General features: G+C 43.8%; 1 protein-coding gene across 7 annotated transcripts in view; it reads right to left on the reverse strand.

Annotated features, from left to right (window-relative positions):
- Nucleotides 1-13,711, reverse strand: part of PITPNM2 (phosphatidylinositol transfer protein membrane associated 2) — a 133,992-nt gene that overhangs the window by 40,912 nt on the left and 79,369 nt on the right. For all 7 annotated transcript variants that reach the window (XM_035340867.1, XM_035340866.1, XM_035340863.1 and 4 more), the window contains 4 exons: nucleotides 11,301-11,515; nucleotides 9,646-9,767; nucleotides 7,733-7,966; nucleotides 282-605 (listed from right to left, as the gene is read on the reverse strand). In XM_035340867.1, the coding sequence (XP_035196758.1) occupies nucleotides 282-605; nucleotides 7,733-7,966; nucleotides 9,646-9,767; nucleotides 11,301-11,515 (895 nt within the window). The remainder of the gene's footprint in view (nucleotides 1-281; nucleotides 606-7,732; nucleotides 7,967-9,645; nucleotides 9,768-11,300; nucleotides 11,516-13,711) is intronic.

Raw genomic sequence — 13,711 nt, forward strand, 5'->3', positions numbered from 1 at the left:
TCTTCTACCGTTTTTCATAATTCCTCTGCTTTTGAGATTTGTAAGAAGTCTGCCATGTGTCATTTTGAGAGTCACACTTACGGAATAACTACAAACATTTCCAAGCCCACAAGAGGCCACCTGAGAAGACTGAGCCTACAACACCATCAGAAAAACCTCCTGTGAGAGCTGAAAAGACTCCCAGAAGACACATGTGTTGTCCCAAAGGTGCTGCCATGATCACACTTCTAAAGACAAATCTCCATACAGTTCAGAGGAGTAAATCATCAGCAGCATCTTACCTCCTCTCTTTGAAGACCGTGAGGACTTGGAAGAGGTGGACCACTGCTTGGTGAGCGATCTCCCAGAGGCTGTTTCACTGTTACCAGCAGCATCTTCTGTGTCCACAGGTGAAACTGTGTCGGTTTCAACATCCTTCTCACCAGGATTGTCCTTCACTCCATGCTGCTCGGTATCATTTTCGCTGCAGAACTGGGCCATCTTCTGAGCCAGCATCAGCTGTGCCTCTTTCTCCAGCTGCCGGATATCCTCAATGGTGAGCCCGTACCACTCGTCCTGCCAGCACCATGCCTGCCGATGTGCACGGACCATGACCTTCCGCAAGCCTGCAAAACCAGAATGCCCCAGTCACCAAAGCCACAAAACTGCAGGAGGAGATGCGTTCCCTTCCCCAAAACCTAAAGACACCATGGCATTGATTTTACAGTGGTGTCAACAACATAATGATGCAAGCTGCAGAAAAGGACCTAGATAGATCGATCACGAGGATGGCAAATTGGTCGTTTCTGTACTGCAGCCCCACAGTTCTTGCTAACCAACCACTGAAAAAGCAGCTGGTCTTCTGTTACTGCTTTGAACTTGGGATTTCCTAATTCCAGATCCAGGACTTTGCTCTGTGACTGCCTGCTGCACGAGGGAAGAGCCAGGCACAGACCACATATGTCATTCTCATGAAGCTCTACGAAGTTGCAACATTTAGATCCAGCCCTCAAAATGAGGCATGTTCCCATAAAAAAAAAAAAAACCCAAAACCCCAAATTATGCAAAAAAAAAAAAAAAAAAAAAAAAAAAAAGTTGAGAGATTCAAGTGGTTCCTTCATGAATACTACACAGCCCACCACAGTATGTGACATGACAGAAGCACTTCCCACACTGCTTGGTGCTAAGACAACCAAAACCTCTCCTTTTCTTGGAAACCTGGTTTCTGCAAATGGTTTCTATACATCAGTGAAACAGCATCACAGATATGAGATAATGGGATGGGAAGCAAAGGAAGGGAGGGAATGAGGATGCTTTATTTTGCAGAGACTGTCTTTCTGCAGCAGCATGAGAAAAATGAAGTGTGTAAAGCTAATTTAAAGTATTATTTCAATGTGTCACATATCTGAAAGGAAGAACCATCTCAAAAGCAACACAAAGAGCTCACAACAAGGCAAGAGAAACTTTCTACCAAGACTTAAGCATATCGGCTAACATCATCGTATCATCAGGACTTTTAAAACTGAGTATTCACTATGGATTTTTGACAATATTGCTGCTTAAAAGCTCATGCCAGGTCCAAGCTGCAAACAGCTATTTATTACTGATGGGAGCGCACAGCAGTAACGCTGCTTTTTAAAAGCTGCTATAAATACTGACAAACTAATCCTCAGGTGCCCTTCGGAAAAATCAATAAATATTGTTCGCCCTTTCAATACTGGGAAACTGAGGCAGAGGAGGGTTGATGGACATGCCAAGAGCAGCAGTGGGTTTATGGATCTACAGCTCTCCACTGCTGAGCCTGGACAACAAAGCCGGCAGGCCGGGAGCCCAGGCACTTGCTCTAATGAAGGCCCTGGCTGAAGCCCACAGGCCGCAACACCACCACTGCTATTACGCACCAGAAAGCAATCAATAGGCTACATTAAAATCATTTCGGTTTCTAGAGTGGCAGATTGAGTTCTCTAAGCACCACCAGAAGTGAAGGTGGCTCCCACGAGCCACCCTCCATTTCCAGGAGCGGGGCCAAAGCTGAAGGCTCCCACTGCATGCAGGGTTTCTGAGCTGTTCCCAGCCAGCAATGTTCACTTCACTGTGGTAAAGAAAGTCTTAGATCTCACTGCTGCCAGAGTTTCTGTGATATTAATCCTAAATATCCCCTTTGTTTTCAGCGATTACTTTTTTAAGCACACAAAAAGCTTGTTTTTATATATTTATTTCCTTCCAGACCTGGGCATTTTATTTTCTGCGCTGCACTTTGGCTAGTCCTTAATGCCACCAGCTATCGCCAGTCACCCTATCAGGAGGAAATAAGCAGAGAGATCAGCAGCTAATAGGATGGACCAGCTCAACCTGAACTTCATTTGCACAGTCAGATTAAATCTATCAATATTTTATGTACTTCTCTGCCTGACTTTCAGATGTGAGCTCCACGTAACAGAGGCAAGTTTGAGCCAGCAGACTGCGACCTTCTGGGGGCAGAGCAAGGGGCATCAGCAACTTAATTCTGTTCAACCTTAGTCGAGATTCAGAGTTATTTCCTTCACCAGATTACTTTTTGCAGAGCTATGGCAGAATGTTTTAGCCTCTTCACCTCCTGTTATGATTGACAATCAGCAGAGCTTAAAAACCAGAGATTAAACTCCCATCACATCCACCCTGGAAGCCAAGAAAACGTTCCCTTGCTGTAATTCAGTCCCTCACACTAGAGCCATTCTTTAGGCTTTCTCGTCCACAACGCACAATTCTGCCTTGCTTCAAACACCTTGAAAACAGACTGTGATCAGACACCAAGGCCAGCGGCCCCCTCGCACTCATCCGGAGGCTCCCCTGGCTGCAGGGCTCAGCAGGATCATGGGCTCCCAGCCTCCAACTCCTCAGAAATTCTGCGTGAGGGCACTGATGCCACTGACCACATACATTTGTTTTAATGGACTAAAATCCTAGGGAACACAAAAAACACTTGGAGCAATAAAGTTATCCTTAAGTTCTTCTGTGTCTTCTCTCACATCATCCCTTAGATGACCAAAAAAAAAACAAAACCCAAACCCATCACTGCCCATTTCCCAGCCTCCCAGCCCAGCAGAACCCACAGACCTCCCCACACTGCTCACATCAGGCCCAATCACCCTTTCTTAAAGCCTTTTCTTTTGAAAACAAGATGGCATTATCCATCATTCTAGATTAATTATGAACCAAAAAACTTGAGATTATTTTCCTAGCCTCCAGCCTTTACCTGGGGTGTGTCAGGGATGCTGCTTTTTTCTTTCTCAAGCACAGTGAGAAAACCTGGAGGAGAGTGAGGCTGACAAGGTACAAAATATACTGAAAAATAAACGTAATGGCTTGCAGAAAAAAAAATCTCCATTGCTAGCAATGGAAAACTTGAGCAGACCCTGTAGGCACACACAGCACTGAGTACATCACTGAATTCAACTTGCAGCACTGAAGCCTTCCAGTGGGCAGCAGAGACCCAGAGAAAATGCAAAGTGCCCCCACGCAGCTACATGAATTCAAGATCCAGCTACAAATGACTGACCTCACCTGTCAGGACATGGCTTCCTTCCCCATGCAATGGAAAAACTCGAGTCTTACAGCAGTTTTTCCTTAAAATGTCAGTGAAAAACAAGCTTTTCATTTGGAAAGTGAAGAGGGGATAGATCAGACCCATGAAACAGAGCATAATTGGGAGCAATTTTCTTTTTAACAGATGAGAGATGCCCATCAGGACAGTGTTAAAGGCAATTTGTGGGCTAGTTTGCCTTCATTTTTCTCTCTGGCAGGCTGGGAGGTGCAAAAGCCTCCTGCTCAGCCCGAGAAGTCACTGTCCCATGTTCAATCCCACACGTGGTGCTTCCAAGCTGTGCCTCATGGCCAGCTGCAGCCCCTTTGCCAGTTTGCCTTGCAAGCCTGTGGCATGCTGCCAGGCTCTGGGGGCTTGCTTGGGAGGACAGGAGGGGTCCAGCATCCCACCACCACCTTATTCCAGGCTGGAAAAAAAACAAGAATCCCAGCTGAGGGTGGGCTCTGGGCAGCACAACGCGCCTGTGTCCCACCCAGGTGCCTGCTCCATTCTCACATAAACATCTCCTGTCCTCACAGAGCAAACAAAATCAGCTATGTGGAAGAATGGCGAGTAGGAGCTGGTCTCCCAAAGAGGTCTTTCTTGGTGTGAAGAGAGAACTGAGAGCACAGGAGAATCAGGGTAGATAGATTTTAGAGTAGGTTTTCCCTTCCACCCGGTGTGCCCCATGTTCATCTCAGGCTTCTTTTCCAGACCTGAAGGACAACCCCCCAGTCTAGGGCAGGCAAGTCACCCACTGAAGCCAGTCCAAAATAAAGGGAACAGGATTTGTATAAGGATGCAGGTAGCAGCTGATTCCAGTAATATCAGTAGTTAACAATACTTTGTTATTTCTCTATATAGCACAACAGTTTGGTTAAAAAAGAAAAAAAGGAAACCACACATGCACATATGTACACATGCAGATTGAGTTCAGAGGTACTCGTCATTTCTATGTTGCTTTAATTATAACATTTCCCACTGCGGCGTGCAGAAAGATGATCTGTGAAGAGTCTAGCAGGGTGCAAACATTTAAATCACTCACCCTTCAACTCACCACCTCAACAACTCTGCCGCAGAGACTGGCTAAATCCTTGAAGTGCTGACTTTTGTAAGTGATTTGCTTGCAGATTGTGGTGTTGAACTTAATTTCACAAAAGGAAGTGTAAATGAACATGAGACAAGCCAGGGTAGATGAATTTAAAAAGCCTTTGTCTACAGTGCTGGATTTGTTTTTCAATCTGAAGTAAAAATAGCAACTGCAGAAAAAAATCAGTATTAAAAAAAGAAAAAACCACCACACCAAATCCTGCCCAAGCTTCTGTCAACTATCTGCATAGAGCAACTGTTCAGACACCCATTGATTATGTACCCAGTGGCAACACCCCAGTGCATTTTATAATGCACTCATACAATTTCCTGGCAGCCGATAAAGGATGCCCGATTTTCCTCAGGCAACATTACTTTGTTGATGGTCACAACAGATCATATAACCTTGTCAGTGCAGTTCTGGTTGTCTGACTGTTCTGATCAAGGATAGAAGGAGATATAACTATTGGTTACCTTATCTTCCCTTGCTCAGGCCACTCACAAAGAGAAGTGTGTGGTCACACCTGCGTGGTGCTAACCACAGCCTGCCTTCTCTCGAAAAGGCAAAACCCTACTGCAGGCCTCAATGAGCAGAGCTCATTTGGATGAGCTTTCGCATTTTAGTGCTCAAGTGAAGCAAAAGTTCTGCAAAAGAGCTTTCTAAAACCTCTTCCTCTTCATCGCTGTGCGGCAAGTTGGGCATATTTAGCCTAAGATGCACTGGCTCAGACAAAGCTCCAGTTACTGGGCCGGGAACGCACTTTGCCATGGTGTATAATCAATAACCCATACACAGTCAACACGCTTGTTTAGCAACAAAAGAACCAGAGCCCACGTGCACAATTAGGAAGCAAGTGGGAGCAGAACATTATGCAGTGCCAGTCCAATTAAACTTAAATTCTATGGGAAAGGAGTAAAAAAGCATACAAATATTACAGCCAAGTAGACTAATAGCCCACAATTTTAGTCTGTGTCTCGGGCTGTCAAAGCACTGAGTAACTGTCCAATTAGTCATCAGAAAAAATGGCTGTTGCACTCAGAAAGACTGAGAACATTTCAACACCATCCCCCAGAGTCACTCCCTCCTCACTCAGTAGCCTTTCCACATATTACAACCCATCCATCACTTAACTCAGAAGTTTTCTTATTTCAAGCCATTCTCTAATTTTAGTTTGCACCACCTTGGGGAGAGTTTTGATCCTACTCTTGGTTTCCTCCTTGGTTTTCTTACCGTCTTGATGACCCCATTCAGGGAGAGCTAATTCCCCAAGAAACAGGCTCACGGAGCCAGGAACCAGCAGAGAGATGCCAAGGAGGGGCTGGCAGACAAAAAATCCCTGGCACCTGAGTAATTTGGTCCACCATCCAAGTAGACAACACACAAAGGTCTCCACCTGCTTTAGGTAATCAGCTGAAACCCCAAAACTTGGATCACCGTCTAAGTCATGTCTTAGCCCACATCCTTCCGACTTAAACATCCTCACACCTAGCTAGCTCTCTTTTCTACACGAGCCCTGACGCTTTTCCCAGTCGCTAACAGCTTGCCCATGGCTATCCCACTGCACGGGGAGGATACATCTCTGTAGGCACCCAAAGCTTTTGCTTTCATTTTTCACTCACTCAACTTTGTCGCGCCTTAAAGACTTCTCTGATTTTATGCATCTTAACCACTTTGAAAAACAGTATTTGCCATCATTATAACAGAGTGGAAAGGCTTTTGAAAGGCAGACAATGAGCTGGCTCGGCTCTCTGCAAAGCCTCAATCAAGAGGGAAATGGCAGGCAATCTTTTATGAAATACAAAAGAAACATTTCTAAGGGACCACAGTTTAATCTATGCCAAACACCTCCGAACAACTGGAAGAGTCACATGCTTCTTTCTCATTTAACAGATACAATGGAGTTGTTATTCTGCCCCCATGTTTTGCAGCATACACTAAATTAACCCGTGTCACTGAAACACCAAGGGAGTTCATTGCAGAGAGGCACTTGTAATACAGCCTGTAACAGGTAAAAAACTTCCATCTAGGCTAAAGTAAAGCCAAAGGAGCTCTAGCAAAGGGAATAGACTATTCAAAGAATGGTGTACACCATTCACCACTGCTCCTTCAGTGTTTTGCACACTAGGAGCTCCATTTAGGAGCACTGTATAACTAAGAAGAGCTGTAAAATTATTTATTTATTCCAGCATCAGGCACTTCAAAGAAGCTTTGTGTATAGAAAAGGACAGCTACCCAGGTCGTGCAGGAGAATTCACTGCGTACAAAAAGCAGGAAGCATCATTTACAAAGTCTTTCTTCGGCCTTTTCTGTGCCAGAGGACAGCCATAGCTCTGAACTTCTCTTGAGATGGGAATGTTTCTTTAAAACATTCTTTAAGTTACCCAGCTGGCCATAAAGCCTGTCTCCTCCGGCAAGGCTCAGAAACTCTATCAGTTGTGTTATAGATTTTCTGTGCAGAACAAATTACTGCTACCACCTGCACAGTCCCCACTTAGTTACTTCTGGGACACAAACAATAGGCTACCTCCTTAAAAGCATTGACCTAAGAATGATGCACCAGTCAAAGCAGCACATTTACTCACAACCGAGAGCTGTCAGTGACCCATGGAGAGTTATAACACAGCGAGCTGGGGAGCCCTGAACACCACAGCCCGGAGATGTATGGCTGCATGAAGACCCACCTGCCCTACTGCAAGCTAGGGACACTGCAGGGACTGGTTTCCTGGAACCACTTGTGACACAGAGTTGAAGCTCATTTCTTTGAGCAGCCCTTGAGGACGTTGTCCAAAACAAAGAAAAAATGGCAGATTTTGAAAGAGATCTAAGTTAAACAGGCAAATCCTGATTTAAAGAAGAAAATGGACTTGAAACCCTTTCAGTAGCTACATGTGATTAGGACTTATACATACCATGACCAGAAGCGATAGAATTACATTTTTTTGAACTCACCAACAGCTCTGCAAAAGAGTAATTGGGTCTGAGAGTCTTTTCACAGACATGCCTTGGGATACCACACATTGCACATACCTCACCATTGTATTTCAATTTGGAAACAACATGAAGGAGTTGAATGTAAACCTTGCAAGACTGTAAATGCTCACCAACATCATGGATAAACCGCTCAATTTTCGACTGCATCCCCCAGTATCTGAACTCGACTTTACAAAGTTTATATGCACACATGATTGGGTATTTCCCAGGGTTGTTCTTGTACTCTTGAATCCAATCTTCTGAGAGAGGGCCTCTTTTAGTCTTTACTGATTTATACAGCTTTGGATCCTCCTCAGCTTTGTATTCATGTGGAGGGATAGGATCTTTAACAATATCAATAGGATCTGTAGGAAGAATACAAACAGTTAGACATTTCCTTTGCCTGAACAAAAGAAGAAAGTATTTTTTCAGGAGTTATTTCTGTTTTAGTAAGTACCAGAAGCATTACAGCAATGTCTGTTTTTACTTAAACAACTGATATTTAAATTGTTTATACATTGCTGCTGGGTAGCGATCCGCTCTGCCCAAGGAATTTCTATGCACACTTCCAGCAAACAGAGGCTTTGCTCTAAACATTTTTGCCCAGTGACTACAGGTCCACAGCAGATCTGCTCATACCATATTTCTAGCTCCAAAGAGTTCTTTTGCACATTCCATCTTTCAGCTTTTGTAGCATCACTGACAGTATTACAGCTCTGCCTAATCTGAGACACTTAAATACATCTACCCCTTTTTTTGGTACTGTTATGGAATAGATGTTACCACTGAACGTCTTATCTTTGGCGTCCATCAAGTGAGGTTACTGTTACCTACTCAAACTTTACTGTTATACCAGATATACTACAGAAGGCAGAAAGTTTAAAGCAAGTCCAAATCATCCTCATTAACACTTCAACAATGAAGAAGTGGGAAACTGCAATGGGAACGGAGTGAGTGAACATATTTTTAAAATCTGCATCCCCCAACCCAAACCTCAGCAGCAGAAGTTTGGATTGGAGGGCAGGGTCTCACTTCCCAAGGAACAACTCCCGACACTTCTCAGAGAGGCAGCATGACTCAAGCCTATTTGTTCAGGACTGAAAACCCAATCAGATAGGCTTTGGAATGTGGACAGTCAAACTGAAGTTCAAAATGAGCCAGTTTAAATCAAGTAACACTCAAGTAAAATTGCACGGGGTTACCACCGTGGCCAGCACGTCAACAGAGCTCAAGGAGCCCGAGCAGCCACTAGGTGTCCTTCCCCAGAGCTCCTGCTGGGCGAGCTCAGCCCTGCGACTTCGAGAAGTCAGCCCGAGCTCAAGTCACTTCTCCAGCCTCGGCACCTTCAGAGCAAGGGATGCTTCAGTTCAGTGAGGCTGTAATTGCCAGAGCTCCCTGCTATGCAGCTGGGCCTCCGGCAGATGCTATGGGCATGAGCCATGACGGACAGCAAGACGGAGGAACTGCTCTAATGCTTGCCATTTACTGCCTTTTGACAAGATGTTCCATTTTGCCATTTCTTTTGTTAAATCCTTACGTATATCAGGCTCATTAACCCAACCTCCCAAAGACAGCTGTGGAGCTGAAGTGTTAACTTGCACAAGGGCAACAGGAGGGGAAGCAAAAATGAAATACACCTTCATGCTTTGGGAATGCAGCTAGAAATGTTCTTTCATATACCCGAAGGAGATATTTAATTACAGCTATATTTTCCTCTTCAGTAGTTATTTCTATTTATCATCCCCAAAATCACTAGATGTCCAACTTCTCTCAGGAACTGCACAAATAAGACAGAAAAGCATCAGCTTCATCTTAGAGGCAGGGGGATTCAAGTGATTTCCAGGTGCTTTACATCAAGCCTGGAAGAGAACCCAGGTGCCCTCTCTCTACTCGATGTAACCCTGCCCAGCACGCACACCACTGATGGGGTGCACACAAGGGTTAGGGGTGGAAAGGACAGGCCAAGGAGATGGGGGCATACCAAGCAAAAGCCTTTACACAGCAAAAAGCAGAATGAAGGAAGTAAAAGAAAAGGGCTACTCACCTAGAATGGTTTGTCTTTTTTCTGCAGGAGAAAGGTTGAAAACGTTGACGTGCTCTCCTGGATCAGTTTTGTAGTATGTCTCAATATCAATAGAGAACTTCTCCACAAAAGGGCACGTGTACCTGAAAGCAAGAGCAATACAGCTTGGAGTAAATCCTGCTCAGTTTGGTAAGCAGAGAAGATGCTCTCCTAAGATGTGTAAAATCAGCCTGAAATCTAAGCCAGCCTTCACTCATATTTTACTTCAGATATACTTTAAATACTGACTGTACAGATTAAAAAGATTTTCTTTATTAAATTCTTAAGACAGGAGCTTGCCTTGGACTTGTGGCTTCAGTGGAATAGCTTTGGTTTAGTGAAACCCCAACCCCACGGCACAAAGGGGTTTGCTCCTCCTGAGCTGCTACATAAGGGTGAGAAGATACCAGGGCTCCCACACTGGTTGGGTATTCTCATGTTGCAGAGACACTGACAAAAGCCTGTGGCTTAGTTTGACAATGTCTTCTCCAACAGACAATTATCAAGGCAGATCACATCTGAAGGAGCAGTGTTCAGCAAGGAAAGAACTTTTGGGTTTGCTGTATTAACAAGGCTTGTTATCCTTACAGATAGGACACCAGGACACCCTGGAAGTGCATTTTTAGCAGGAAAAAAAGCAGAGTTCTTGCCTGGAATTTGCAGCAGAATAAAACACCGACTGGTTCTGCCCAAGGCCAGGAACCTGGCCAGGTTACTAACTCACAGACAATTCAAGAGGATGAATAAAAACAAACTGAAAGTGGACTTTAATCACTGGAAAGTCATAAGCTCCGTATTATTTAGTCATGAGCAATTGTCCATACACGCACACTGACTACCCACCTTTCCCCAAACTCATGTTACTTGTAGAGGCCAACTAAAACAGAACTATGAAAGTTACCTAGATTTCTGACAAAAATCAAAAGATCCTAAAGCCTTTTTATTATGACAGATTACAGAAACATCATACTTGCAAACCTGAAATAGGGGAAATGCTCTAAACCAGAGTAACTGGCATATGGGCTATTTAGTCCAGGGCATCTGAAGTCCTCCCAGACAAAAATCAGCTGAAACAAGGAGAAGCAATCACCTCCCTGGAGCCTCTGGCTCTCTTCTCTTCTCAGAGTGAAAACCACAGGGCATAGGTTTGTTATTTTCTAGCTAAATGAGAGTAAGACAGTTCCCAGAAAAGAAGCATCATATTTATTAACAATTTTTAAAGATTTTTCTCTCCCTCTTCTTCCCTCTTAAGGCAAGTGAATCCTGTTTTATCTGATAGTGTTCGACATGACAACTTTCCCATCACTGTGTACATTTATAACCTCACTGAGCTAGCAGATAACTGCAACATTAAGTAGAACACAGTGCAGGATACCAGACTAAATAAAAACCATTCAAGATTTCCCACGCTTTGATGGACAAAACAGCTCGCATTTTAAAGCAGCCAGTCACAAATTCTCAAGTACACATGCAGTCAGCCCAGGCAACACTGATGCTTCTGAGATAAAGCACAGTGTAAGAATTTTAGGACTCGATGCCACGTCTAAACGATATTACTGGAGATGTAAGAGATGCCACTGCATCAAAACCTCTCCCTGAAGCAGGGAAACACCTCTGGTCATTTTTCCAAGTTTTACCTCGTCCTGGTATAAGGATATGCATTCCACGATTCCTCTTCAACTCGCAGGGCTGCCTTGGGCAATATTGACCGAAACCAGCTGGGTATGTGCATACCAATGTGGTACACTTTGTGAGTATACTGCCCGTTGCCTCCTGGTCCATCCATATACGGCCTGTTCTCCAGGATCTCCACTCCACTGCCTTCCCCACATGTCTCCTCTCTGCTCTTTTTCTGAAAAGGAAAATACATCACACTGTTAGGCTTTCCAGTGTTTTGTACATACCAAGGTCTCAAAGCACATGAAGATCGCGGTGGTTTCTAGGACTCCTGTTGATCGCAGTTTTTATGTAGCCACAAGACCCGTAGCAGCACCCTGGCAGTAAGATTACCAAACCTTGAGATCATAAATGACAGATTTAGAAACTCATCTGGCCAACAGAGGAACCAAGATGTGATTTATTAGAGATCCACTAGAAATCTGGATTTGACATCTCTAAAGCTATGAGAGAATTTGCATGGAGACCTCATGACACAAATCCCTCCTCTTATAATAGGTAACACATTGCTCTTTCCGAGAGCACACTAAACCTTGGCTCCAGCTTTGAACCACCCAACGGCACAAAAAGCTTTCACGTCAGTGGATAACATGGCGAGGGGGAATTTGTCCAATTTGGCACATTCTTGTGGTGGTGTATCAGCGTGAAGAATCACACACAGACACAGCACAACACTGCAGTACTAAAGACTGTTTTATGACCTAAACCCACAGGATTTAGGGGCTTGTTGCTTGTGGTCTGGCAGAGGAGCAGCTCTCCAAGAACAGCTTGGAGACTACGCTCTGCTAATTAAGATATTTAGAAGAAAAAAATCAAGTTTGCCAGAATGCACACAGTACCCCCTGGCAGCTTCAATATTTTGGCTTATTTGTAGCACTGTCCCTCATTGAGGGACCTGGCAGAAGTTCCTTCAATAAAACAAACAAATAAACAAAACACCTAATTTCAGTGCTTCTAAGAAGAGCTAGAGGCAAACCAAATATTTGCTCAGCTATAACACACTTCAGCAGATTGGATGACGGATAACCTTCATCATTTCCAACCAACAGATTCATATTGTTAGTGCTTTGAGTTTTTCAGTTTACTGTCTTTATTTGAGAGGACGGTACTCTGGAAATTAAGAAAAAAATGGAATTATACACAAGAATCAACTGTGAAGTACAATGCAATAACAACCTCTCACTTCTGGCAAACAAACAATTCCAAGGAAAACCAGACTTAACAGAAAATGATTAATAAGATGCAAGCGATCGGCTTCTCGTCTTTTGAAGACAGCATGATAAGCCAACGGAGCTATTTAAAAAGAGGGCTATTTACTTCTAAGTAACTCTCAAGCGATTTAAAATATAAACAGCTGCAACCAACAAATCTAAATAACTGACAATCTAAATAGTCATTTTTTCCTACCCCACAAACTGTGAAGTACTGCAAAAGAGGAGCACTTTTTTTTAAAGTTTATGTCTACCACTCAGCTGGCAGTTCATTAAAACACACATCCTCTTCAAACAAACGACCGTCTTTCAGTTCTTATATAAGCATTGACCAAGTCCTGTACAAATGTTTATGACAATAACATTAAATAATCTTGATGACCCAAAAATCTGGTTAACTCAAAGGTCTTGGAAAACAAAGCAACCCAGCAGGCATGGCGAATGTGTCAGACAGAGTAAGAGCGCAGCATCTGCTCTGAACAGTTGATACAAATTATGGAGATCTAGAGTTTTATTATATGGCAGAAGCACGTGGAAATCATAAGCAGAGGAAATACAGATTCTCCTTGTGCCAAATTACCACATGTGGAATCATACATCAGCTAGATTGAAAACTACTGTTCCAGATGATGTGGTTACCGACAATTCCAAGTCCAATCTGCCGGTCCTTGCTTCAGACCAAAACCCATTTAGGAGTTTTTCAAGAAATCCACAGCACCGAGTGGACTCAGCACCTGCTAGGATGCGGCAAAGCCAAACCTGCACAGAAGAATCGTGTCCCTAGACTTAGAGCTGCTTGTATTGTAATGGAAAACCAAAACACTGAAGATTTATTTTGTTTTAATAGCCTCGGCTGAAATTGGAATTAAAATGGATAAAAACTTTTAGGCTTTCGTTCCGGGAATGTGATTTCATGCTCTTCCTTTCAGAGGTACCTCTGAGAAATGCCTTATCCCTCTCCGATAGCTCTCCATTTCTCCCTGTCTGACCACTGGAGGTGCAGCACGGTGTCATGCTCCCAACACTTGGAGAGGGAAGGAAGGGAAAACCCCAAATTAACTGAGACTCTTTGGGCAAGTCAGTTTGCATCCCTCTTCTGATTTCTGGTTATTTCATTCACTTCTGCACACCTGCAGCAGACCACGAACCCTGTTCTGAGA

This window comes from Oxyura jamaicensis, chromosome 15, assembly GCF_011077185.1.
Source record: "Oxyura jamaicensis isolate SHBP4307 breed ruddy duck chromosome 15, BPBGC_Ojam_1.0, whole genome shotgun sequence".
In the NCBI taxonomy this organism is placed as follows: Eukaryota; Metazoa; Chordata; class Aves; order Anseriformes; family Anatidae; genus Oxyura; species Oxyura jamaicensis.